Below are 25,352 nucleotides of genomic sequence, written 5' to 3'. Positions count from 1 at the left end.
ATAAGAATATATTTCTATATTATTATAATATATAATTATATCAATACATAATTAATATATTATAATACATAATAACTACCATAATTATGTTACTAAATAATTCTATAATAATTATATAATAATTATACAAATACATATAAATTAATGTAATTAATATATAATAATTTACAGAAAACCTTACAGGTTGTATAACTTTCACCCCTTCCTTATTTATAACTTAGGGGTTGGGTTTTTTCCTGTTTCTGTATGCCCAGAGTAAACAATCCCTCTCACTGTATATTGTGTCAGCCACAGAAAAGCTATCATTGCTATCTCATAGGTGCTGGATGTTTCTCTGTCCATGACATCTCCCAGATCTGCTGCAATATCCAGGCAAAGCATCCCTGCATCCAGGCACCTGCAACACCTGGCCACCATCACATTGCCAGTGTCACAGCCTTGTCTGAAAGATGAGTCATGGATCCCTGACCCAAAGAGACACCAAAAGGGAATCTGTGTCAAGATTTTGGCTCTTAAAATGTGTTTAAACTATGAGTGATGCTGCACTTGAGGTGTGCCTGAATAAACAGAAAGATCACTCGTGAAAAGAGCAGCTGTCTCCTTGCAGCCTTTCCCAGGAGCAGAACTGAGCCAATTTTGGGTGCTCAGCTTGGTGTGGCATGGACACAGACATGGATCCAGGAAGCTGTGGACTCCCAGAGACAAATCTTTGCACATAACACATCTTTTCTCTCCATTCCTTTTGTCAGTAGGTTCTTGTTTGTCTACAGATGTGGTGTTCACAGTCTCTGAACAGAGACACACAATTCTCTCTCCCAGGATTTTTCCTGGGGAAGGCAGTGAGAAACTCAGAGAAGGAGATAAAACAATTCCTATCTCTGTTCACTGCTCCTGTTGTTTTGCACATGTGGAATGTGTCATGGAGATTGTTCACCCAAAGTGATTTGGTTATTGGACACCAGTGAAGGCTGTTTTGATTCCTTGGCCAATTGAAAAAAATAGCTGTGTCCTGGTTGTCTCAGACAGTCACAGGTTTTTCTTTAGTATCTTTTCAGTATAGTATCTCTTTAGGATGAAATTTAATATAGTATTAGTGTAATATAGTATAGCTTAATAAAGCATTTGTTCAGCATTTCTGAATCATGGAGTCAGAGCACATTATTCCCTGTATTGGGGGCTCCTGGCATCAATGTACAGACACCTCCCAACTCTCTGTGCTTGGCCTGGACTTTGCTACTCGTGGCCTTGACACTTAAACATTTGGCACAACCATCAGCTCCCTGCATACAGTTAAACAAGTGGCTTTTTGGGGTTTGTTTGTTTGTTTGTTTGTTTGTTTTTCTGCTGCTCACTCTGTAATCTTGATCTGGCAGGAGGATTTTATAAAACACCATCTTGTGTCATATCTGTCAGAAAGCTACACTTCTGTCTGAGTGCTGCAACTGATGGCAGCTCTTCAGAGGCTGTCCCTTGCTCTGGAAGGGAAGATATAAAAAAACCAGGAGGATAAAGCCTATAATTTTTTATAGCTCAGTACTTAACACTCACAGGCAGTGGAGTAGACAGCAGTCCCAGGAGAGGACATGTGATCCTCCCACTTTAGAGCTATACCCAATTTTAAAAGCCCCTCTGAGCATCCAGTCACTGGGTTTAAGATGCTTTGACACACAGCATTAAAAGTTTGACCTTACCCAATAGATGAAGAGTAATTTTCACCAACAGAGACAAAGATCAGGGAAGGAAAGAGATGCTAGAGGTGAAGCAGGCCAATAATCAGGCTATGGATAACACAGGTTGTGGAATGAAGGGGTGAGATTTACTGAGACATTTCTGAAGGTCATAAAAAGGTCATGCTCTGGTATGTACATGGTGTTCACTGTGAGAGGGATTATTGCAGTAATCACCACTGATCCCAGCCACTGCCCAAGCAAACCATTATCTAGGGAGAAAATCCCCTGTTCTTTGCTTTGTTCTGATCCTTTCCACAGTGCAGGCACCTCCTCTGAGTGACCCTGCTGCGCTCCCATCAAACCAGGACTCCAGGAAGAACTCCAAAGTCAGCACCTGACTATTTTTCAGCTCTCTGTGTCCCCTCTGCAGATGGGACAGGTGACACTGCAACCACTCCTGAGGCCAGAAGGGGCCAAACTCACTCCTTGCTTCCTGAAAAAGAAAAGGAGTGAAGGACAAACCCTGCACAGCACAGACCCACTGGTGTGCACGCTGCTCATTGCCACCAGCATGGCCTGAACATCTCCAGCTCAGCTCTGGCTGAGCTATCACAGTTTGGTGGGTGACAAGCTGTCAGGTGGCAGCTGAACAGGATGAAATGGCCAGAAGTGGGGAGGTGGGGCAGAAATGTGTGTCTGGGAAGTTCTCTCTCCTCCTCCATGGGCAGAGGAAGAGTCAGTGCTGGTATGGGGAAACTCCTCCAGTCACAGTGGCTGGAGATGATATGTGGGGCCCAATGGTAGGAAAGAACAGAGGGAACAAGACAGTTCAGAAAGCTCAAAAACATAACCACAGAGAGAAAAAAAGAGAAGAAACCAGAATTGCTTAGCCTAAAGTAAAGAAGGTTGGAAGACTTAACAGTTTTTGAGAGACACCTGGAACTGGCGGAGGATCTGCCAACAGAGGCTTTCCAAATGAGTCACAAGCATCTGTCAAGAGTGTTCTACCAGGAATCGTGGCTGTGGGCCAGGAGATGGGCTCTTGGGACCTCGTGGAGCTCCTGCCAGCCCCCTCTGTCTGAGCTGCATTGAGGGGCACCTCTCCTTTACCCTGCTCTGCCCACAGAGGCGTAAGCACAGCAGTGACCCAGACCTGCAGGCTCCAACTCTGTGCTCCCCCAAAACTCTGCCTCGGCTGAGAGGATGGACAGAGGTGGCAGAGGAGGCCCTGATCCACCTGATCAAACTGCTTTGGGAGCAAGGGGTTGGACCAGCAGCCTCCACAGGCCCCTTCCCACCTGAATGGTTCCATGTGGGAGGAACCACAGAGATTCACTGAGCCACTCTAAGATTCTGTGGCAAGACCAGTGTCAGAACCCAGGAAATTCCTCTGGCTGCCCTGGAGGACTCAAGACCCTGCCCAGGAGGCTCAGAGACCTTGGCACAGAGCACAAGACCCCTGTGCCTTTGATCTTTACCCATGGAAAAACAATTACCAACCTTTATATGAAGAATTACAAGTCAAGGGAGTTTAAGTAGAATAATAATTAGTCACGGGGTGAAAAATAGATTTTTGGGGTTTTTAGAATGGGGGTTCACAAGGCAAGATGGAGGAATCTGGGTGTGTCCAGCCTTTCTCCTTCTTGTTCTCATTGGCCTCCATCTTCTGCTGTGATGGTGGCACTTTTGGATTGGTTTAAGGTAGAAACTCACTGTCTAACATAGGTGAAAGGTATTGGGAAGTTATAGTAAATAATGTACACGTAGTTTTTAGTATAAAAAGATAACACCACCCTGAGGGCAGTCAGTGTGCCTCTGACTGACCTGCCAGACAGACCTCGGTGGGTTGGAGAAAGAATTTTATAGATAAGAAACGATAAACAGCCCTGAGACTGAGAACTGAAGAATTCTGACTCCTTCTTCAACTGCCAGGCTGGGAAAAGAGACTTTTACATATCTGAGAGTCACTCTGACCAGCAGAGATTCTGAGAGACCAGGACTAGGTTCACGTTTGCTTCTCTGGACAGGTTTTGATCCCACTCCTCCTACAGCATCACAAGGTGTGGACGCTCCACCCCCAGGCAGGACATCCCTCCCTCTCCCCTACACCTTTAGCAAGCAGGGACTTTCCAAAGGATGCAAAGCTACCAGAGCCCCATAAAAAGCAAACTGAAGCACAGAAAACAGATGGGCCAGAGTGTGGAGGCACTTACAGCAGATGGCACTAAAATATTAAACTAACATTCCCGTATGCTTAAGCCTTGGCCTGGCTTGCTGCTGGTTGCAGAGCCAGCCTGGTGAGAGCATGCAGATGAGAAATGAGCCTCAGATTGCTAAAGCACCCAACCAAACATCTCCTTCCCATGGAAAAATGCCTCACTAGCAGCTCCTCCAACAGCAGGGATGTGCTAACTCAATGCAGATGATGTTTAGCTGAACAAAAAAGCATTCCCAACAAATTCAGGTCTTTCCCAGATCTCTGCTGGAAAACCATTTCCTTGAGAAACTCTGTAAAATCAGTTTGTCTGTGACACCAAATGGGGGAAAAGCCCACACTGCTTAGTGTTTGTCCACTCTGGGTTAGCCCTGGACACCATGGAACAGCACAAGAGGCTCCAGGAAGGAAGGAAAACACCTTCTTCAACCCATGGAATTTGCCACTGTCACCCCAAAACCTTGACTGCAGCTTGTGACACTACCTTAGAGACACCAGGATACCCCACAGTGATGGGTGGCCCAGAACCTTGGTGTCCCTCATGGGTGCTTGGAGCCACAGCAGCCACACAGGGTGTGTGGTAAGGACACACATTTGTAGGGGAATGACTGGAGCAGTGCAGTGAAAGCCTTTCATAAGGCATCAAAATCAAGATGCTTTGTGTCAGGTTGGCACAGGCCTGTGCTGCAGAATAATGCACTTGAAATGATTAATTTTGTTTGACTGTGTGTCCAGCAGGATCCTGCCTGGGGCCTGGGTCCTGCCCATTGTGTCATCCAACCTGTGAGTGACAGCCCACAGCCCCAGGCCTGGGCTTTCCTTTTCTTAAGTGAAATTCCATAAAGCAAAAACAAAATTAAAATAACCATTACTTTGAATGTCCACATCTCTTTTTTTTAATATATCCTGACATCAGGCAGCTGATCTGAGAGGTAACAAGATGCTGCATATTTCATTAAATGGATCAAGAAGAAGGAATCTTCTAATACTGTAGAGGGGCTGGAGAGAGACATGATCCTCCAGCATAAGGGAGATCTCCTCCCAGGGCCAGGTTCTGAGGCTGTGGGACACCAGCACAAGGTAAGCCAGGCCATCCTGGCAGAGAGTGGCCAAAAGGCACCACGAGAGAAAACAGAAGGACTTTGCCAAAGAGCTCCTTCTCAGCTTGCCTTGATCCAGGCTTCTTTTGGGCTTCTTGTAAAATGCCCTGGACCAAAGGATTCATGTCTCCAGGACAGCAGGTATTTTCTGAAATTCCCTGTATGCCCAAGCCATGTGCAAGTCCAGCACATAATAATTTTAAAAAAGAATAAAAAGGAAGAAGAAACTGAGCTGGAAGCCTCCCCTCCTGCAGTGCCACAGTCAGATATGCTACAAGCCCTGCTGTGCGAGGGCTGTGCCCACCCCTGGCAGGAGATGCCAGGAGTGATGTGAATGCTGCTTGGCTGCAGCTCTGCCTTCCCCTCTGTGCTCTGCAGGAGCAGGAGGCAGCACTAACTCAGGTAACAACTGCACAACTCCTGCCAAAGCCAAGCCCGGGGTGCATCAAGCAAAGCCATCATTCCAACCATGTGGAAAAGCAGGAGAGGCTGCTTGGTGATCAACAGCGTGGGAATAGCTCCACTCCATTGAATTCTGACAGCTCCAGTGAAATGGAGCTGGGAAGTGCCTGCCCGTTTTTGTTATTGCCACTGGATGGCAATAGATGTTAAGCAGAGATCACTGTGCAAACCACACACGCTCTTGCTGTGCTCCATCCACCTCGTTATTCAGGGCCATGGCCGTGGTGTCAGCACGCCCAGCAGGACACCAGAGAGCTCCAGAGCCCACAGGCTGCCAGCAGCACAACCAGCAACACTGCTCTGGGGTCGGGCTGAATGTGGGCTTTTCCTCTGCACAGCCTTTACATGCCTTTCCTGCACTCAAAATCAATTTTTGACCATCCAATCTGGCCTTGAACACTTTCAGAAACACCCAGACTCACCAAACCCAACTCCTCTCCTTCTCCAAGTATTTATCTTTTTTTAGAAATGCATCCTCAAGATCTTTACCCTTACACTTCTGAGAGATGCAGGACCACATCCCTGATTGGACCCCTCCCCTGGGACAAAGCAAGTAGTATTTAAAAGGTAAGATGATCATTTGTTCCTCTTTGTCCTCCCGATACCTGATGTACAAATCAGCCTCACGATTCTGGGGTTGCACCACCCTGTATCTATGCTTAAGCCTAAAAATTATTGCTGCTGGTATTTACTTTTTCCCTAAGAGGATGCCTCTTTTTTTGCTGGTATTTATTTGTTCCCTCAGAGGATGGGCAGGTCAGGGATGCTGTGTGGATTGTCACAGGCGTGCCCAGCTCCCCCCTGAGGGGATCCTGTGCCTGCGGCTCCCCCTGCTCCGCACTCCAAACCTCTCCCCTGCAAGGAACAGCCGCTTCTCCCTCCCCCTCCTCTCTGCAGCACTGCAAAAACCAACATAACATCTGCATTTACCTTTCTGCTTATTTAAAAACGGCAGTAGCAACGAAGCCAGCGGACTTTTTTTGCCAAAGTCCTTGGAAGACACTTTACTTTGGTTAACAACAGTCTCTTCAATGGGTTTCTTCAGTTTTACTCTTTCCTTCAGCTCCTCGGTGCTGACGGCAGAGGTCGGGGGCTCAGCGCCTATTTTTGGTGCAACAAAGGAGCTTTTCAGGTAGGACGAGGACTCCGCCAGGTTCTCCCTGTTCATCCTGCTCTCCGTCATTTTACCGGCCTCGTAGTCCGAGGCGTCAGTGCGCGAGTTGTTCTCCTCCTTGATAATGTCCATGACCTTGGGCTTCATCAGGGGGGAGTCCTGCTCCCTCTTGGGGCTCTCCTCGGAGGCCGAGGAGGCATCGCAGGACTCGATGATGAGCTCGCTGTCGAGCTCCGCCTCCCGCTCCTCCCGCAGGATGCTGTACTGGATGGAGGGCGAGGCGGGCGACGGAGGGGGCCCCCCGATGTGGCTGAAGGTCATGTAGTTGGAGTGCAGCACCTCCTCGGCGGCCAGGGGGTCCTCCGAGACCAGCTCGATCTCCGAGTCGCCGGACTCGGCGCTGCTGGCTTCGTGCTCGCCGTGCGGGGCGGCGGGAGGGCGGCCGGGCTTGGAGCGCGGCTCCCGCTTCTCCGCGGGGGCGGCCGGGGAGCGCTGCGCCTCCGCGGGCTCGAAGGAAAAGCTCTTGGCTTCCTTGATGGCACTGATGAGTTCGTCCTCCGACAGGCTGCCTTTGCCCTGAGACTCCGAGCCGGACGGTTCTGCCATGTAGGAGAAACAAAAAAAAACCCCCAAAAACCAAAAAAAAACCACCAAACCAAACAAAAAAAAAAAAAAAAAAAAAAAAAAAAGAAAAAAAATAATAATCTTATTTTCCAGCAGCTTAGATTTTTATCGAATTATATATTATAATTATATAATACTCTACAATAATATAACAATAATATAATACTATACTATAATTAATAGTATAGATATAATACTATACTATAATTAATACTATAATGCAATACTATTGTGAAAAATGCGTCTTTTATGATTGGCTTTTTGCAAATATTAAAATGAATATTATGTGTGTTATGTTAGAAAGTTATGCTGTATTATTTTTCTTAAGTAGTGTGTTAAATATAGTTTTAGGTTATAACAATGTTAAAATAGAAACTATGCTATGTAGGATACTTTTTTATAAAGAAAGGACTTGCAGCGAGATAGCAGCCACAGGACACCTGAATCTTTCAGAGAAAGAGAATTTATTGCTCTCTTATCAAAAAACCCAAACTCTTCCCGCCTCGCTCAGGCCTGAAGATGCCGTCAGGATTCAGAGGAAGAAGCTGACACTGCCCAGACAGAATCCTGTGTGTGAATGGAATTTATGCATCATGGATGAGGTGTATGAATATGCAACAGGGTGTTGTTTTTAAGGGTTAATCCTCTGTTAATGAGTGTCCTTTTTCGGGCTTATTTTGCCCAGAAAGAGGTACCCAGACTGTCTGTAACTCTTTGTCTCTATTGTCTCATATTGTCCTAATTCAAATTGTCCAAATTTTTATTACTCTAATTATATTACTATTTTTAACCATTTTATTACTATTAAACTTTTTAAATTTTAAAAACAAGTGACTAGCATTTTTCACACGATAATTATACAATTACATAATAATAATAAAATATGTATGATATATAATATAAAACTATGTAATTACATATAATGTATAATATAATTAATATTAATTTTATCTAATTATCCAATACTACCCAAACCCATTAAAAAAAACCCCAAAAAACCCAAGCTCTACCCTAAAACCTCCATCTTACTTTATGTACATTACTATATTCTAAAATATTAAACTCTTAAGTTTTCTACTATATAGTTTAATTATATATAGGTAAACTATCACTATAGTTAATTATATATAGTTTATTTTCTACCATATAATATTACACACTTCTATTCAAACTACACACCTATAACCTTAATTCTATCACTCAATTTTAAAAACTTTCTCCATAACCTCAAATCAAATGCAATATTCTCAATACCTATCAACGTAAAAAATCTGAAATTCTCAATAACCAAAATTCCAGCAGGAACCAACAGAACAGATTTCACAGCAGCACATATCCCTCTAGCAGGGCTGGGAGCACAGGCACAAAGTCTCCCTGTCTGGCATGCAGGGACTCCTTATAAAAGAAGCACCACTGACTGAAGAGAAAGCTGAGGTAGAAGGCAACGCTGGTCACTGCTTGACCAGTGGCTCACCAACGTGGTTTTAACCAGGGAAATCCTCAGTCAAGAGGAGCATGGGCTCAGGACACACATGACAGCATCAGACTGTCACCATAGTCTGTTCTGGGGACAAATACACACATGGGACTGCTGGATTCTGCTGATCCTAACAACCCATGTGTAGTTACCTGTAAAATTTAAGATCAGACACTTTTCTCTCTCTCTTTTTTTTTTTTTCTTTCTTTGTTTGTTTGTTGGTTAGTTGGGTTTTTTTATTAACTTGGGGTTTGGTTTTTTTGTCAGGGTGTGGGTGGTGAATACTGTCTGCTCTTAGCTCAGTTGGGTCCAAGAATGAAACTATTTTTTTTCTACTGTAATTCTTAATATCATTATGAACTATATTAAGAAAAATCATGACTATCTCATCACCCAAAATTTGAAACAAAACAAAAATATTAACAGCCTAGTCTGCATTTTCTGACTGCAATTCCCCAGTCGCATTGACACAGCCATCAGGCACAATGGAAATTTGTCCTCTGGGATCCTGAGTGTTCATTCCCTAATTTAAAGTGATTATTAATGTGATGAGGTCACTAAGTGGCACTGCAGGTTGTGAGGAGTCAAAAAAGCTACCAGGAAAATAAATCCCCAAGTTTCCTCCAGCAGATGCAGGTGAAGAGGTCCATGAGAGGACAGTGCCTGCAGGTATCCACAGGGCTGGATCCCACAGTGGAGTGGAGGAAAGTTTCCAGTCCACAAAAATGACACCAAAATGTCCTTCTGCACCCCAGACTGTGTCCATGGGCAGGATTCAAGTGCTGATGTTTTTACACCACACTCCCATCTGGATGCTGGGAATTTTCTGGTGCACTGGGAGCTCCTGCATCCTCCTCTGGAAGCTGTGCTGCTCTCCTGCATCACCACATGCGAGCGTTTTCTCCCAGAGCCAGACTGAACCCGGCACCAGTCCAAGCAGGCATGTGACTTCCAGCCCTGGTAGCACAGCAACGCTGTCCCTGGGCTTCACCCTGCTCCTCCCAGCCCTGGCATTCACCTTGTGAATAAAACAGCCCTTTGTGGCCAGCAGCAGGGTGTCACATTCACTGCTGGCACTGGGAGGTGGATAAATACCCATGGCCTTTCAGTGCAGAGACAGACCACATCTTCCTTCCCCAGAAAGATGAGGGCCAGAGATTAAAAGCAAAATGTTTTCAAAAGTCTTGATCCAAGCAGGGTGTGCTGGCAGCTTTGCCAGAATGCTTGAGGGGTACCTAGGAGCCACGACTTTGCTGGGTCACTGCGTGGGAATAGCAAGGGCAGGTTTTAAATTTCTTCATCACTTATGAATGTGGGATCTGGGCATGGAACATTCCCAGCTGCAGGAAAGGAGGGCAAATGCAGAGGAAACACCCTTTGGGAGCCAGCCTCTAGAAGAACATGCCTCCTTCTTTCCTTAACAGGATGGATAAGCAATTTTGATGGGATACCCAGCATCCCCAAGGCAGCCTTGAACAGACACCAGGACTGAATAAGTAGCAGTGCCTGAAGTCCTTAATTACCTTGTAGCAAAAAGTGTAAATCGATGAACAGTGGCACGTCTCAGGAGCTGTGTGTGATTTCACTCAGTCAAATAAAAGACTGAGTGAAATGGCTCATGGCTCTAAAGTCTATTCATTAAAGTTTCTGGCGGATGCAGGCAGAATAAATTCACAGCTGTGGTGGAGTCTATCTCCTTTTCCTATGTGGAAGTGCTCAAATGCTCCCTCACTTTTTTGTAGGAACCAAATATTCCTCCAAGAGGGGGTATTAGTGTGGGTGCCAGACTGCCATTTTAAGGAAATTCTAGTTGTTTTTTTTTTAATGCTTCTAAATGAAATTGAAACAATGGAAGTTTCAGCTTGGGGATGTTCTTTGTCAAATGTTCATTGTTAAAGGATTTCGATCCGGGACACTGAAATTTAATTTTCAGTCTAAAAATTTGGCTTTCTGTCACAGAACTTTAGTCCTTTTTAAAGGACTATGCTACTTTTATATTTTAGCTGTGTATAATAGGGAAAATGAGGAATAAATATTATGGACTACTGCAGTAATCAGACAGTAGGAAAAATGTATAAACATGGGGTTTTGGTAACCTCCCAATAGCCATCAATCAGGTGTCTTTTAAAGAGACTGGCCCTTTGTCCCTCCAGTCCCCTTTGTAAATGAGGTGACAGCATTTCCCTCCTCAGCACTTTATAAAATCAGCACTTTGACAGGAAAACAGCACTGCTTTTTAACAATTTAACCTTATTTTCTGCAAGGCCAAAGAGATGCTAAGCCAGCCATTAAAATTTTCATATTATCAACCCAGTCAGTTGCATTGCCCTGATCCCACACATCTCATTTCCCTTGGGGAATCAGGGCAGCCAGGGTGACCAAGAGACCCCCAAACCACCAGGGTCCAGCTCAAACCATGGCCTAGATGAAGATACCCCAGTGATGCCCACAGGGACACTGTTTCCCCTGAGGAGAGATCCCTGAGGACTGGGCTCAGCAGGCCTGGATCCCTTTCTATACAGAAGGACAGCCCCTCCTGAGCAGTGTGCCATGATGGGGAGCACAATTTGCCCCCCCTTCACTCTGGCTGCACAAACTGGTGCCAGAGGAGAGCACAAACACCTCTGGCCATGGAGACTTGTAATGCCCTCTCTCACCCCAGAAATCCACGGTAATTCTCCAATGTACAGGGCACAATTGCAACCACTTCTTGAGCAGCAAAACCCTCAGTGTCCTGCACCAAGACCAGCATTACCTGTGCCAGAGGAGGGTGGTGTGACAGATCCTGGGCTGTCATCCTCGGGCTCTGACACCGTCACCGTGGGCACCACCTCATGGCTCGGCTTCAGGCCGGTGTCTGGCTGAGTTGGGCTTGGCTCTTTGCTGGCAGCTTCCTTGGTGCTTTCTGTCTCAGTGAGCGTGATCTTGACAGGGGTTGTAGCCACAGAGGGACTGTGCTGACCCCCAGATTTTCTGTCTTCCAGCAGGTCTTGTTCCTTGGCTGCCTTTGTGCTCTCCGAAGGCGTCTGTGGAAGTTCGGCGGTGTGGCTGGACCCCACGGGTGTTCCCCGGTACTTATCACTAAGGCCTGGGCTCTCATCTTCTGAGTCAGAGTCGTGTTTTTCTTGGTACTTTATTTCTTCTGATCTACTCATGTCCATGTATTTGTAAGCTTCTACTTTCATGGGATCTGCTAAGGTTTTGTCAACTTCAGTAGACTCTGCAGGAGTCATCTCTATTCCCGAGTCTGAGCTAAACAAGCCACGGGACTCAAACCCAGTCACGTCTTGAACAGGATGGCCCAGGGCATTAAACCCCTCTGTGCTGCCTGAGCAGGGAATGGGGGTGTTTTCCTGCTGATAGATGCCTGTGAAATAGGTGGAGTCCCTCGGGGTGGTGTAGTGGACATCAGAGATCAGGGAGGTGTAGAAGGAGTTGTCCCCTCCGTTGGCAGTGGAGCCGTAGTCGAAGAGGTGTGATGAGCCTGTGACACCTGGAGCAAACACACAAAAACCAGGCACAGTGAGACACAAGTGCCTGCAGGATTTCTGCATCAAGCTTTCTGCAAAGCCACGCTCACCCCCTGCTGAGTTTAGATTTGGTTTGTGAACCAGACTTGACTTTGCTTGCAAGCTCTTGGGGACTGTCTCTTTCTATGCCTTTGGGCAATATAGGGGCACATCTGTCACACAAGTCTTCCAGCTGCTGTGCTATCTTAAAATAGCAAGAAGGATCCTGATAGTAACTAAGTATTCCTGCCCAATGTTTGCCCAGCCTGCAAATAAAAACTTCCTGTGATTGCAACCTCACAACATCCCTCACAATCCAACCCAGGGGCTCATTATCCCATATGCTTAAAAGAAATCTAATGTCCAATACTAAACCAAATTTTTTTAAAATATGTAGACCTGGAGGAATTTTATCCTAAGGAAACTTTTCATTATGAAAAAAAATCTGCTGGACTGAAATTGAGAGGCCAAGTTGGCAAGCAGATTTAGATTGCATTTTGTCTTAAGAGTAGCCACCCTAAATTTGTGAAACACCAAGGCAAAGACTCAACATCCTCATTTAGTGAATTCCACATGTTCAGAAAGCTGTAGCCCATGTGCATCATCAAGAAATCATGCTGGCATGAAGGTGGTTAAACCCATGCATCATTTTCATGCCTCTAATTCCCTCTGCCACGCTCTCAGCTCCTCGGGATGATGCTAATTAAATTAGAAACAGCGGCCACTCTCCCTCTGCAGCATCCATACAAAGCACAGCTCGAGGACAGGAACAGCGAGATCCCCCACCAGGGAGGGGGGAGAGAGGATTCCTGTGGGGGCTGAGGGAATGGGAAGAGGAGGAACAAAGCCAACGTCTGTAGGAGCTGCTGCCTATGGGAGGGAGCAGCCTGTTAACCCCTCGTGTGCTGAAGTACCACAGGAGCTGGCTGGCTTTCTCCAGCCTTTGCTCATCACCTGCGAGGGATGTGAGGCTCCTCACCTGCTCCACACATGCCTGGGCTACCACACACTGTCACAGACATGTTTTATGAAAAAATCCTTTTGTAAGGATTTTTTCTCCTGGGAAGCTGAGAGGCCTCAGGAACAAAATGTAAACAATAATTATCTGCTGCTGTGGAATGCAACAGGTGGATCTGTGATTGGCCTCATGTGGTTGTTCTTAATTAATAGCCAATTACAGTCCAGCTGGCTCGGACTGTCTGGTCAGTCACAAGATTTTATTATCATTCCATTCCTTTCCTTGCTAGCCTTCTGATGAAATCCTTTCTTCTATTCTTTTAGTATAGATATAATATAATATAATATAATATAATATAATATAATATAATATATCATAAAATAATAGATCAGCCTTCTGAAATATGGAGTCAAGATTCTCATCTCTTTTCTTGTCCTGGGACCCCTGTGAACACCACCACAACACACAGTGCAGACTTCATCACAAAACTACAGGGACATTGCTGCAGCTGCAAAGCCAGAAGCTGGAACATGTCCATGCAAAAGCTCCTGAGGTACTTGCATTTGAGTATTTCCATCCCCCTTGCACACATAGAGACTGATACCATCTCTAAACACCACCACAACTGCTTTTGCCCGCAGCCCTCCATGCAGCAGGCATGTGCAGCTCATTTAGGGAGCCCTGAAGCAGTATTTTCTGCCCTGTAATACTTCAGAGATGTAACTGAAGGCTTTATTGTACTGCACAGCCTCACTGGATTTGACACACACATACACCCCAAGCCCTGCACAAAGGCAGAGCGATTGTTTCCCTCACCTTATTTCTGCATTGTGCAGTGTTGTGATGTCTTACAAGCAATTTCTTTTCCCTGGATTGCCTCTAGGCTGGGAACAACAAATCCCCTCCCATTACAAGGGGAAACCTGATAGCACAGGGGAAAAAAGCAACCCAAAAGGGCCACTCCTTGTTTCTCATCCTACCTGCGCTACCTGCTCCTGTGTCCCCATCCTCCCTGGCCTTGGGTGCAGTCCTCCCTGCTAATCTGCTCCAGCACACACAATGCAGGCAGCAGCGCCATCCTCACAGCCAGGGATTTGTAGCAGCCTTTGCCACAGGAGAGCACAGAGCAAGGGGTGCTGCAGCCAGCAGGTGGAAAATCATCCATTGCCAGTCATTCCCAGCCTTCAGCTGGGTGTTCTCACTGCTGTGTAGCACTGCATAGAACTTTTCACAGAAATATTTATCATCCTGGCAAGCTCTTGTCTCAGAGTAGGGAAGGTCACTGTGGAGATGTGAACTTGAGGCTTATTTCCCCCTCTCTGTCTATGCACCTTTACATTTAACTGTGGCATTCACATTCTCTGAAAAAATCCCTTTGCCCAGGATTTTTCTCCTGGGAAGCTGAGAGGCCTCAGAGAAAAGGAAAACAATTCTTATCTCACTTGCTTCTCCTGTGTTTTGCTCGTGTGGAATGTGTTTGGAGATTGTTTATCCACAGGTGATTGTTTCATTGGATTCTGCTGTGATCTGTTTGACTCATTGGCCAATCAGGGCCAAGCTGTGTCAGGACTCTGGAAAGAGTCACCAGTTTTCATTATTAGCTTTTTAGCATTCTGTAAGTATCCTTTCTGTATTCTTTAGTACAGTATTCTTTAATATAATATAGTATTATAAAGTAATAAATTAACCTTCTGAGAACATGGAGTCAGATTCATCGTTCCTGCCTTCGTCAGGGCATTCCCTGAAAATACAATATTTTACTACTCCAAATTTCACCTCCTGTTTTCCTGCCAGCTCACTCAGGGCTGCAAGATGCCTTTGTGACTTGCTGCAGGCAGATCCCATCCTCACTGCTCCCAGTAACTCAGTCCCAACAGCAAAGCTAGAGTGAGAATGAAGCCTAAGGGGAAAACCACAGCGAAACCAAAGCAGAATAAGGGATAAACTGGGCTGCCCAACACCCAGCTTCTACCTGAGGTCATCCAGTGCCTTGCAATGACAGCTCATACCCAGAACACATTCCTAAGTGAGCAGTAAGCAAAAAGGGAAAGGTTCTATTCCTTGCCAGTGCTCTTCTTGCTGAACTTGCCTTTCTGAAAATTATCCATGAACAGGCTTGGATTTTCACAAATGTGTTGGTTAGCTGGAATTATCTGATGCATTGTTTACGCCAACACATTCCAGACTGTGAATTGCCGACTACAGACTATTCATGCCTGTTGCTGCCAGTATCTGCTGTTTGTAATTTACTATTTGTGCTGGGTGAGTGGCTGTCTAAATCACAGGGTTTCAGGGCTGCTCTTTCACTAAATGCTTCCTCAGTGCCTCCTGGACCTGATCCAAAGCCCACTGAATCCACTGGAAAAGTCCCACTGACCCTGAGTGGCTGTGGCTCGAGACAGCTGTGGAATACTTTCTGCTCACGAGGAATACACTGTCACAACACCATCAGAGGGCAAAAATCCATTCCTGCAAACATCCCACTATTGCTAGGAGAGAGGGAGCACAAACAGAGACGAAGGAGATTGAAGCCACTGCCAAAGCAATATTCACAGATGCTGCTCACAGCTTTCATTTGTGCTTTGTCCACAGTACATGGGAGCCAGAAGCACAAGCATTTGCAGCTCTTAGCAATGCTGATCAATAGAGCAGTGAAAAGGTTTCTAATGCATTTGTGTCAGGTGCTTCATAGCAGGAGTTATAGCCTGAGCAGCTCACAGGAGTGATAAAGTGAGCTCACGGTGATAAAGAGAGGTTGAGAAAATACCATCCTAATCTTTATGTTATTCCTCAGCAGAAAGAAAAATAACCCTGAAATAGTCATTGACACAAACATCACATTTTCAAACATCATATTTTCAAATTGTACAAACCCAGTACTGTAGCAGATGTTAACACAGGAGCTGATTTAGAATGGAATCACTATCAATCATAAACCTTTTTGGTTTTTTTTCTGCAGCAGCTTTGCAAATAGAAATGAAACCAGAAAATGCATTTCCTACAGGGGTTGAGGAGGAGAGGGAGTTACAGGCTATGTGAGCAAAGGGAGGGTTCACATTAGCAGGACATATGGGGATCCCAACTCTCAAGGCAACAGCAGAGTCAAAAGCACTGAAGACAGCTGAAATTGCCTAATTAATAGGATTTAATGTAACTCCCTATTTCCACTGGGATTGATTTAAAGCCATTGCCAAAACTGCCTCTCATTTGGGAAGTGTGAATCTCTCAGCTATTAGATTGGCTATTAAAGACATGGAAACTGGTAACAGCTGAGCAGATTTTTGCTGAAGAATAGCACACTCAGAGCCTGGTGATTAAGCAATGCCCTCTCTGACTTTAAGTTTATTTGGTTCAATATCCGTGGGAAGGAGAAGCCTTGAATAGCACCGATAACAGATGACAGTATCAGGTCTGAATTCACCCTTGTTACAAAGGCTGGGGTTTTTTAATCTGGATTTCACTCAAAACTGCCCAAAAACTTGCCTGCCAATTCAGGTGAAGGAAAGCTATTCAGCTCCTGAGAGCAGCAGTTGTGCTTTCTTGTAAAACGAGCCCTCGGGAAATAATTTCACTTCCTGTAACCAGCTAAGAAGTAATGGGTCTGATTCAATCACTCCAGCCCAGCTGAGATGCTCAGCAAGGTACATGTATTTTCATCAACTGCAAAGGGAAAAAAAAGGTTGGAAAATGACTGTTTTGTTTGCTCAGAATAAGTGAATGCTCCAGAAATCCTCTCCTGTGGAACTGGATTTAGAGCTATTTAGCAATTGATACAGGAAATAATTTAGAAATCATCGGTTCCATGCAGAGTAGCTCTTAATTTAAGAAAGGCAGCTCAAGACCAATTTGGATCAAGGCAAGCTGCTCTGCTGCAGCACGCTGGAACAGGGAACAAAAAGTTAGCTGAGGATCACAGGCAAGAAAAAGAGCAGATTTAAATAAAAGTGATTTCTTTTTTTTCCACAACTAGAGTATTCTTTGCCTTATTAAAATTGATCACTTCAGAATATTGTGTTCAACTTTCAAGAAAATAACCTTATTTCATATTAACCTCTCAAGCTTCACATGCAGCTCTGGTGATCTTCACTGGCACAGAGTGACCTGAGGGACCTGGTCTAGTGGAAGGTGTCCCTGACCACAGCAGGAGGGTTGGAACAAGATGAGCTTTAAGGTCCCTTTCAACTCAAACCATTCCATGATGCTGTGATGTGAAATTTCAGTTCCCCAAAACAGCTGGCAACCCCTCAGTGCAAGGTTCTGTATTTATTACCTGTCACTGATTTGCTCAAAATTAATAATTTTTCAGAAGAAGAGAGTGGAGAACTGATCTTTAATTAGGTGATGCAGCTTTTACAGCCTGGAGCTGTGCAGAGAAGACAAAATCTTTTTGGTTGCAACGGGAGGAATTAAGGTTTCAGCGACCTTTTCAGACAAAAGCAGAATAGTGGGAGCAAGCAGCTTCCAGCAACTTCCTGTAAGTCTTTTAAATAGCTGGCTCTGACTTTTTGCTTTGGATATTGAGCTTCAGGAGTCATTACTGGCTGCTCCAGTGCTGCAGGGATGAAAGCTCCCAGAAGCAGGGAGCTTCTTCCCAGCTCTTTCCCATATCCAGGTCCACCCTGTCCCATTTCAACAACCCCTGATCTGCAGTAATTAATGAATTAGAGATATAATTTCATTTTTATCACTCAGCCATGACCACTAGGAAAATGTAACTTCCTGCTTTCTTCCAAATGCACAACAAAAGTAGTTATTAAACAGTCCTGCCTTTCTTTTCTGTACCAGATTTACAATTTGTCATCAGCCACTAGTAAAAACCCTTTCCTTGACCTTGGCTTCTTGTTATTCCTCACACTTTAAAATGAGGGGAAAAAAAGGGAAATATTTGTTCCTGGTTTTTGACCCTGATACATGTTTCATTGTGTCCTATTAGTTCCCCAACTCAGTTACTTTCCTTTTTAAAACTCATAATGTCTTACTGCATTCTCATCTGCATCCCTACACATCATTATGCAGATGTTCAGTCTTACATCACTTTTCCACTCCTCTTTCCCATACCCAGACAGACCAGCAGTCCCAAGTCTGTCTCCACATTCAAAGCACACCATTTTCTTGGTTCCAGACCAAGCTGTTTTCCTCTCTCTGCTTGATTTCAAATTCAACCCAAACCTCAGGAAACTCCAGATTTTCCAGTATCTTGACTAGTGCCTTCCTGGCAGTGGCAAGGGCACTGGGGGGAACTTGAGGGACCTGGTCTAGTGGAAGGTGTCACTTGCTTTAAGGTCACTTTAAGGCACTTGCACGAGTGGCAGAGGCATCTCTCAACCCCAGCCCAAATCATGCACTCCTTCAGAAGGATCTGGCCACCCTCAAGGATATTTGAATGCAGCACTTGGGAGTCATGCTCTCTGTTCTGCAAGACCCTTCTGCATGAATTTTCTAACCCCAAACACTTCGATATCCAAACAAAACCCGAAAGTGCTTTAGCAATTGTGTGTCAACTTGAGCAGAGCTTGAATCCCAAATGGCTGAGAGCTCAAAGAGCTGAGATGCTCACAGAGGCACCACTGTGCTGTGGATAACACCACTGGATCAGCTCCCAGCGTGCTTTGGATTTGCCTTTTTCAGTGGCTGGTGTAGGAATGTGCCCCTTGTTGACAGAGTGGCAAAACTATCCTTTGTCCTCCTAAAAAGGAAAGAAGCCCAGAAGTTTCTCTCATCCATTAGGTGAAAAGCCACCTCATAGGACCTTGGGGACTTTACCTTAGACTTAAGGACAGCCAATTGGACAGAAGCCAAAAAGTCCCGCCTGGGCAATTAACTAGAAAAGGCCGTGAACTAATCTCTTTTGTGAAGTGTTTTACCAGGAGCAAGAACCTCTGGCACCTGGCTCGGTTTTTCTGTTTGGTATTTTGCCTTTTATTAAACCTTTTTGTTTCTGACATTGCAACAGAAGCCATCCTGCTGATTTTTATTACTCCAAGGGTAGCCGAGCTATCTCGAGTGTGTTAAAGGCTTCCGAGAGCTTATTAGACCTGGCTCCAGGAGGTTACTATAACAGGCTGGAGCTGTCAGCCCTGAGCTATCCCACCTCCAGATGCTCTGGGCTAGACAGAGAGAGCAGCAAGCTGCCTGCAGGAGAGCTGCAGCGGGGCGTGCATCCCTGCAAGCTGTGCCAGCTATTCCCAGCTGCCAGGAGATGGTGCTCTTTGTTTTAGCTCGGGATGCCCAAAACCACTTTACAGGTTGGCAACTTCCTTTCCTCCAGAACCCTCACCATCCTGTCTGCAGCACAGATGTATCCCCACAAATGGCATTGGCAGACATGGACGGCCACACCCCCGAGAGTCGTTCGGGGATTCATTTGCACATTGGGTGCTGCAACAAAACCGGATTGTTAAAAATAGGTTAGAAACTGTTGTAAAATAGTTGATAGATCGTTAAGCATGTACTGTTAGTTTGGTTGTTGTATTGTAAAAGGGGTTAAAAGGGTAGTTGTAAGAAATACAATACTCAATGTACCATAACACACCTGAGGAAAGTGCACCACGAGCCAGCCTGGACAGAACTGCAATGGGCCAATCGAACACCTTAAACCTTCATGCAAATGAAGGATCCAAAAAGAAACCAATCCAAAGGGACAAAAAACAGGATAAAAAGGGGCTTCTGACCCACTGAATCTGTGTTGCTCCTTCTGAGACATTGGGACGTCACTGCTGAGCAGCCCCAGCGCCGGCGCTGCAGCATCCTCGACACTGGAACGCTCCTGTTTGGCCTGGGCGCCCTTGCTTTAGGCCTTTCTTTTTCTTATCACAGATGCTGAAATCACTTTAGTACTGGGAGCCTGCTCTTGTTTTTAAGAGGATGGTTCAGGAGGGTACCTGACCCTATTCTGTTATTGCTCCCCGTGGTTCTCTGCACGGTCCTGAATGTGCTGGGGTGGCTCCTCGCTGCCTCCAGCCATGGCAGCCTGTGCCTCAGCTCCTGGGGACAGCAAGGAGTCAGTGCCTCAGCTGTGCAGGTTATCCATCTGTCCTAGGGTGATGTTATGATGCTTGTATTCCCATTTGTGAGTTCTGTTTATGCTGGATATTATATTCTGTGCCTTCAAGACTGGCTGGGAAGAGTGAAAGTTTTGTTTTGGTTTTGTTATCAGCCACTCCCCCATGGCTGGTGGGACGCACAGACAGGGCAGTACATAGTGTTGCTTTTTTGCTTTGCTCTTTCTTCTGCTTTGCTCCTGCTTTTTTGCTTCTGCTCATTAGTTAGTTTAGCTAAGCAGTCTGAATTTTTCCCTGGATTGTTTTTCCTTTCCCTTTTTGGACCCACTCGAGCCTGCTCCGGGCTGGGGCCTGGCAAACACCGAGAGTTTGCCCCTTGTGGCCGAGCGGGGCCTACTCTGGGCAGCAGCTGCCCCAGCGCCGGAGGGACTGAGAACAGAGCGAGCACCCCCAGAGAGACTTTCTGAATTTGTCATCTTTTTCAGAGCAGTGACACAGTGGTGTCACCCAGTATTGTTCATTTTGTGTGCTGGGGGGTGCTGTGCCTGTTAAATAAACAGGTTCTTTCCGCTTCTCTCCGAGGAATTCTTCCCAAACCGGTTGGGGGCAGGGGCTGTGTGGGTTTGCTTTCTGGAGGGGCCCCTTTTGGAGGCTTTCTCCCAAATTTGCCCTAGACCAGGACACCATCCTTCCCCTCCAGATCCCAGAGGAAACATTGCCATGGCAAGTTCTGGCTCCTGCACAGGTAGGAGGGCAAGAGGACAGCGTGGAAAAAACAGGCTTAATCCTATTGACACTCTGATTACTCAAGTGATTTCATTGGAAGGGCTTCTGATTCATCCCCCCCTGAGATGGAAGCAAGTCCTAAATTCAAAAAAATTAATGTAAAATTTGGTGCATGGAAAACTTCTCCTCCAGGTCATTTTGCAGAGGATATGAGTTACTACAGCCTCCCAGCTGGAGTTGCATCACTGTCCCACAGCTTTAGCTGTAAACAGGCATTGCAGCTTCCAGACCCAGGGGTACCCAATCTCAGTCCTCCATATGATAAATATATGGGGGAAAGGGGGTCAGCTGGGATCCAAGCCCCAAAAACCTTGGCTGAGGATCAGCAACCTTGATCTCCACCTTCTTGTAAGCACAGAGACTGAAGCAGGGGATAAATCCCTTTAAGGTTCCAACCCTTAGAGGCCCTAACAGTTTTGGGAGCATCAGCCTGCCTGGTTGAGAATCTCCCCTCAGCAGCTGGTGGCAGGTTTCTCCCCTAGGACCTGCCTGGGGGCTTTTCCTGTTGCCCCAGCCAGGTTTCTTTCTGGTTTCTTCCAACTGCTGGGCAGGCATGGATCAGGTCCTGGCTCTGCTCTGGAGTGCTACAGCCTCATCTGTGGGAGGGATGTGTAGGAAACACTGCTGAGCTCTTAATAAAATTAAGAAGGGCCCCTCCATCCCAGCAGGATATTAACAGCATTGTTTTTTTTTGGCCACAGGTGCTGCAGCACATCAGCTATTGTTTCCCTGTCAGTGCCTCTCCAAAAAGACACCAGGGTCCACTTTTTGCTGCTGCTGAGGGTGTCATGGTGCACCTCAGACCAAGCCAAGTCAAACAGGGCAGCAGAGCTTCCAGGTTTGGTGATGCTGAAGACCCTCAGCTCCCATGGGCATCCACAGCACTCCAGGGCTCACAGCACCAGGCAGGGGATGCTGAGCAGGTGCCCCAAAGCCAACCATCAGTGTGCAAAGTGAACCCATCCTAAATGATTCAGCACTTCCCACCCACCCCCACCTGCCCTCGGGGCTTTCTGCTTCAATAAATTGTCTCAGAGAGCTCCAATTTGACCTGGCAGTAAAACCCTGGCATAAGGTCTGTGACAGCTCTCCACAGCACTCTGGACAGCATGAAAAATACAGAGCATTTTAAAAGGAGGCCTGAGAAAGCACAAGAATAGTTTCAAACGTGCACAAATTTCCAAATGCTGCTAGATGTCCAGCATTACTAAAAAAAAAAAAAAAAAAAGATAAATATCATTTAGTGAGTTAACAAAAATCTGGTTCTTGTAAAAAGGTTTTCACTCCAGTGATAGGAAGATGACTGGTTGATAGGTTTCAATGCCACCATGATACTACCTAAAATACCTTCAAATGCAATTTCCTGAGGATAATTAAAGTCCACTTATAAGATTAATTCTTTCTTATTTCACCGTAGTCACATTTTCCCTGGAATGATAAAACTTCACTGAGCTCCACGACAAAAATACTCCAAGCACTAAGTGAATTAGCACCTAAATCATGATTTTCCATTACCTGAAATGGGGCCCAACTCCCTTTAGAGCAATAGACTCCGAAGCATCTCACAAAATCTGGATGTGTTTGGCTAAGTCTCATTCTTCTTTTAAGTTTTAAAATACTGAAATCCCATTTCCAGCATGATTCAGGAAATTCAGCTGCTCGCTGCTTTTACCCATAGAGCAGACCAGGTTGTTCTCCAATCTCCCCTGCAGAGCCACCTTCTCTCCTGGCCAGATTCTATCCCTGGAATTCCCTTCTCAGGCACCTTCAGCCCATCCAGCCCCACCTTTGCTGGGTCCCAGTTCCTTTTAAATTCAGCTTTTCATGATTGCTCCAAGTCAATCCCCAGCCACAGAGCCACAGATTCCAACTCAGCCTGGAAAAGGGAGAAATTCCAAAGCCTGCTTTTGATGCTGAGAAAAACCTGGGACAGAAATCACTGCCCTGCAGCTCCAGGCTCTTCTACAGTGAGGGACAACCCAGTGCTGGAGAAGAGCTTTGCTGAGATAAAAGCTTTTTAGTAAGAATCTGATACACATCTGGAGGGATTGCTGAGTTCTCTCTATGCCTCTCATACCTGACCACAACAAATTGTGGAAATTTCATGGAAATATTCCCTGGGTTACCACAGTCACCCTCATGGAAAGCCATGTATAAAAATGAGAGAAAAGGCAAAAAGGGTTGTCTTGCACTTGGACTTGGCTCCCCATCCCCCAAGGCTGGATCCACTCCAGCTGCATGAATCTTCCAGGGAGACAGAGGCACAATTGCACAGAGGTTCAGCTGAAATCACTGAGGGCTCTCGAGAGGAAAATTAATTTTGTGACAATGCCTAACACCTACAGTGATGTGTCAGGCACAGTAATTCAGGGAGAAAACCAGCTGTCAGGCACTGCAGGCTGGGGTAAATCAGGAGTGACTCCACCAAAGGTACAAGAGTTACACCTGCATAAAACTGTCACCAGGGAAGGAAGTACAAGGCCCTGGGAGCCAACAAATAGAGTCTGAAGACAAGGCATTACTGGCCATAAATCAGGATCAAATCTAATGCCCAGGGGACAGCAGGGAAATCTAGGTCAGAGAGGACACAGCAGTGCCAGGGTGACACAGGCAGACACAGAAAAATATCAAAAATCATCAAGCTCTCTTTCCACCCAAGGTTTTCCCACTTCAACATGACTTGCTCCAGAAAGGCCAGAGGACCTGGCTGGAGCAAGTCATGTTGAGGTGGCTGGCTCCTGGTGTCTACAGGCAGCAACAGAAACATTAGGACAAAAACCCCCTGTAGAGTCTTGAGCAGGATACAGAATATGTAATATCAGAAAATATTTAAAGAAAAAAAGAGAAATAGGGAGGTTCTGCAGAGGCAGGTGAGGCAGCGGACTCTGATCCAAGAGCTAATGGGGTTTCCATGCACATTAAGGGATTTCTCTCTGTTTCTAGAAGGTGGTGCCACCAAGGATGCATCTGAAAGTCAATCAAAAAAGTTTTCAAAATTATATTAAAAGTTAAACCTCTCAGACTAGTGCAGAATTTGGGGCAGAGCCACTGCAGTCATCAATCAGCATCAACCTGCTGGCTCCAGCTTCTGCTTGAGGAGGATTGGGCCATGTGTGCTATAACTAATGCCAGAAATGTCCTTGCCTTCAAGGTCTCTCCTTTCTTTGCCTGCCACTGTGTCTCTTCTCCTGTGACAGATGAGCTCACTCCAGGCAGAGACAGGAAAATCCTCCCCAGAGATCTCAGCCCCCCGGAGGACGTTTTTTTAAACCTATCCCACCCTTCACTCTCTGTTATGGAAGAACCAACACAAGTCCTTCCCTCCCTTTACTGTGAGTACATGACACCAAAACTGCTCACCTGTTGGAATCCTGGCTGCTGAGAATTTTAAACTTTCTGTGCTTAAAGGCACAGACCCACAAGAGAACACTGCATTTGACCTGAGGTCATGGAACAGGCTTCTGAAATTGATTGATTGCACTGGGATTATGGGTGTGTAGTTGGTTAGAAGTGTGTAATATCACATGGTGGAAAATTTAGAGTTTGGGATTTTAGAATATAGAAATAAATATGAAGCAAGATGGAGGTTTCAGGGTGGAGGCAGGTTGTTCTTCTTTACCTTCTTCTTCATGGATTTGGGTGATGTTTTGTAATTGGACAGAAAAGTCTGCATTGAGGGCTTCCAGGGATCAGTTATTGGGTTAAAAGGGAAAATAATCTAGGTGTCCTTTCTTAATTGGATAGTTTAGTCTTAAAAGACCTTGTAACAAGAGATAGTTAGCTATTTTGTGCCTTCCAGACCAAGACAGCTTGGTCTGGAACCAAGAAAATGGTGTGCTTTGAATGTGGAGACAGACTTGGGACTGCTTGTCTGTCTGGGTATGGGAAAGAGGAGTGGAAAAGTGATGTAAGACTGAAAAGCTGCAGAACTCATGGTTGTGAGGCTGATAAGAAATAATAAACACCTGAGTCCAAACATGAACTACCATCTTGAGTGCTTCAATCCAGGCCCAGAAAACCAATACTCACCCACCCAGGAGAGCAGCCAGAAAGTCTGAACTCTGCTCAGAGTAGAGGCATAATTAAGATATCAAGGAACACAGGTTAGTTTGACTGTCACCTGTGGTGGTACCGTTTGTTGGTTTCTCTGGGTCTGGATTGAAGGTACTTGAGACAGTAATTCATGTTTGGACTCAGGTGTTTATTTCTTGTCAGTAAAACAGTCTCACTACTGTGGGTTCATTAGCAAGGCACCAAATGGCCAACAATCTCTTGTTACAAGGTCTTTTAAGACTCAGCTATCCAATTAAGAACTGACACCTCGATTATTTTTTCTTTTAACCCAATAACTGATCCCAAATGGGGACTTTTCTGCCCAATTACAAAATGCCACCCAAACCCATGAAGAAGGAGGAAGAAGAAGAAACCCAGGACAA

General features: G+C 45.6%; 1 protein-coding gene across 1 annotated transcript in view; it reads right to left on the bottom strand.

Annotated features, from left to right (window-relative positions):
• The window catches only part of RTN1 (reticulon 1), a 125,828-nt gene that overhangs the window by 40,792 nt on the left and 59,684 nt on the right, over window positions 1-25,352 (bottom strand). The window contains exons 2-3 of the mRNA XM_054635268.2: window positions 11,418-12,155; window positions 6,378-7,160 (exon numbers count right to left, since the gene is read on the bottom strand). Coding sequence (XP_054491243.2) covers window positions 6,378-7,160; window positions 11,418-12,155 — 1,521 coding nt within the window. The remainder of the gene's footprint in view (window positions 1-6,377; window positions 7,161-11,417; window positions 12,156-25,352) is intronic.

The sequence above is a fragment of the Agelaius phoeniceus genome, chromosome 6 (assembly GCF_051311805.1).
Source record: "Agelaius phoeniceus isolate bAgePho1 chromosome 6, bAgePho1.hap1, whole genome shotgun sequence".
In the NCBI taxonomy this organism is placed as follows: domain Eukaryota; kingdom Metazoa; phylum Chordata; class Aves; order Passeriformes; family Icteridae; genus Agelaius; species Agelaius phoeniceus.
The sequence above is the reverse complement of the archived record's forward strand: the minus strand, read 5'-3'. Positions and strand labels throughout refer to the sequence as shown.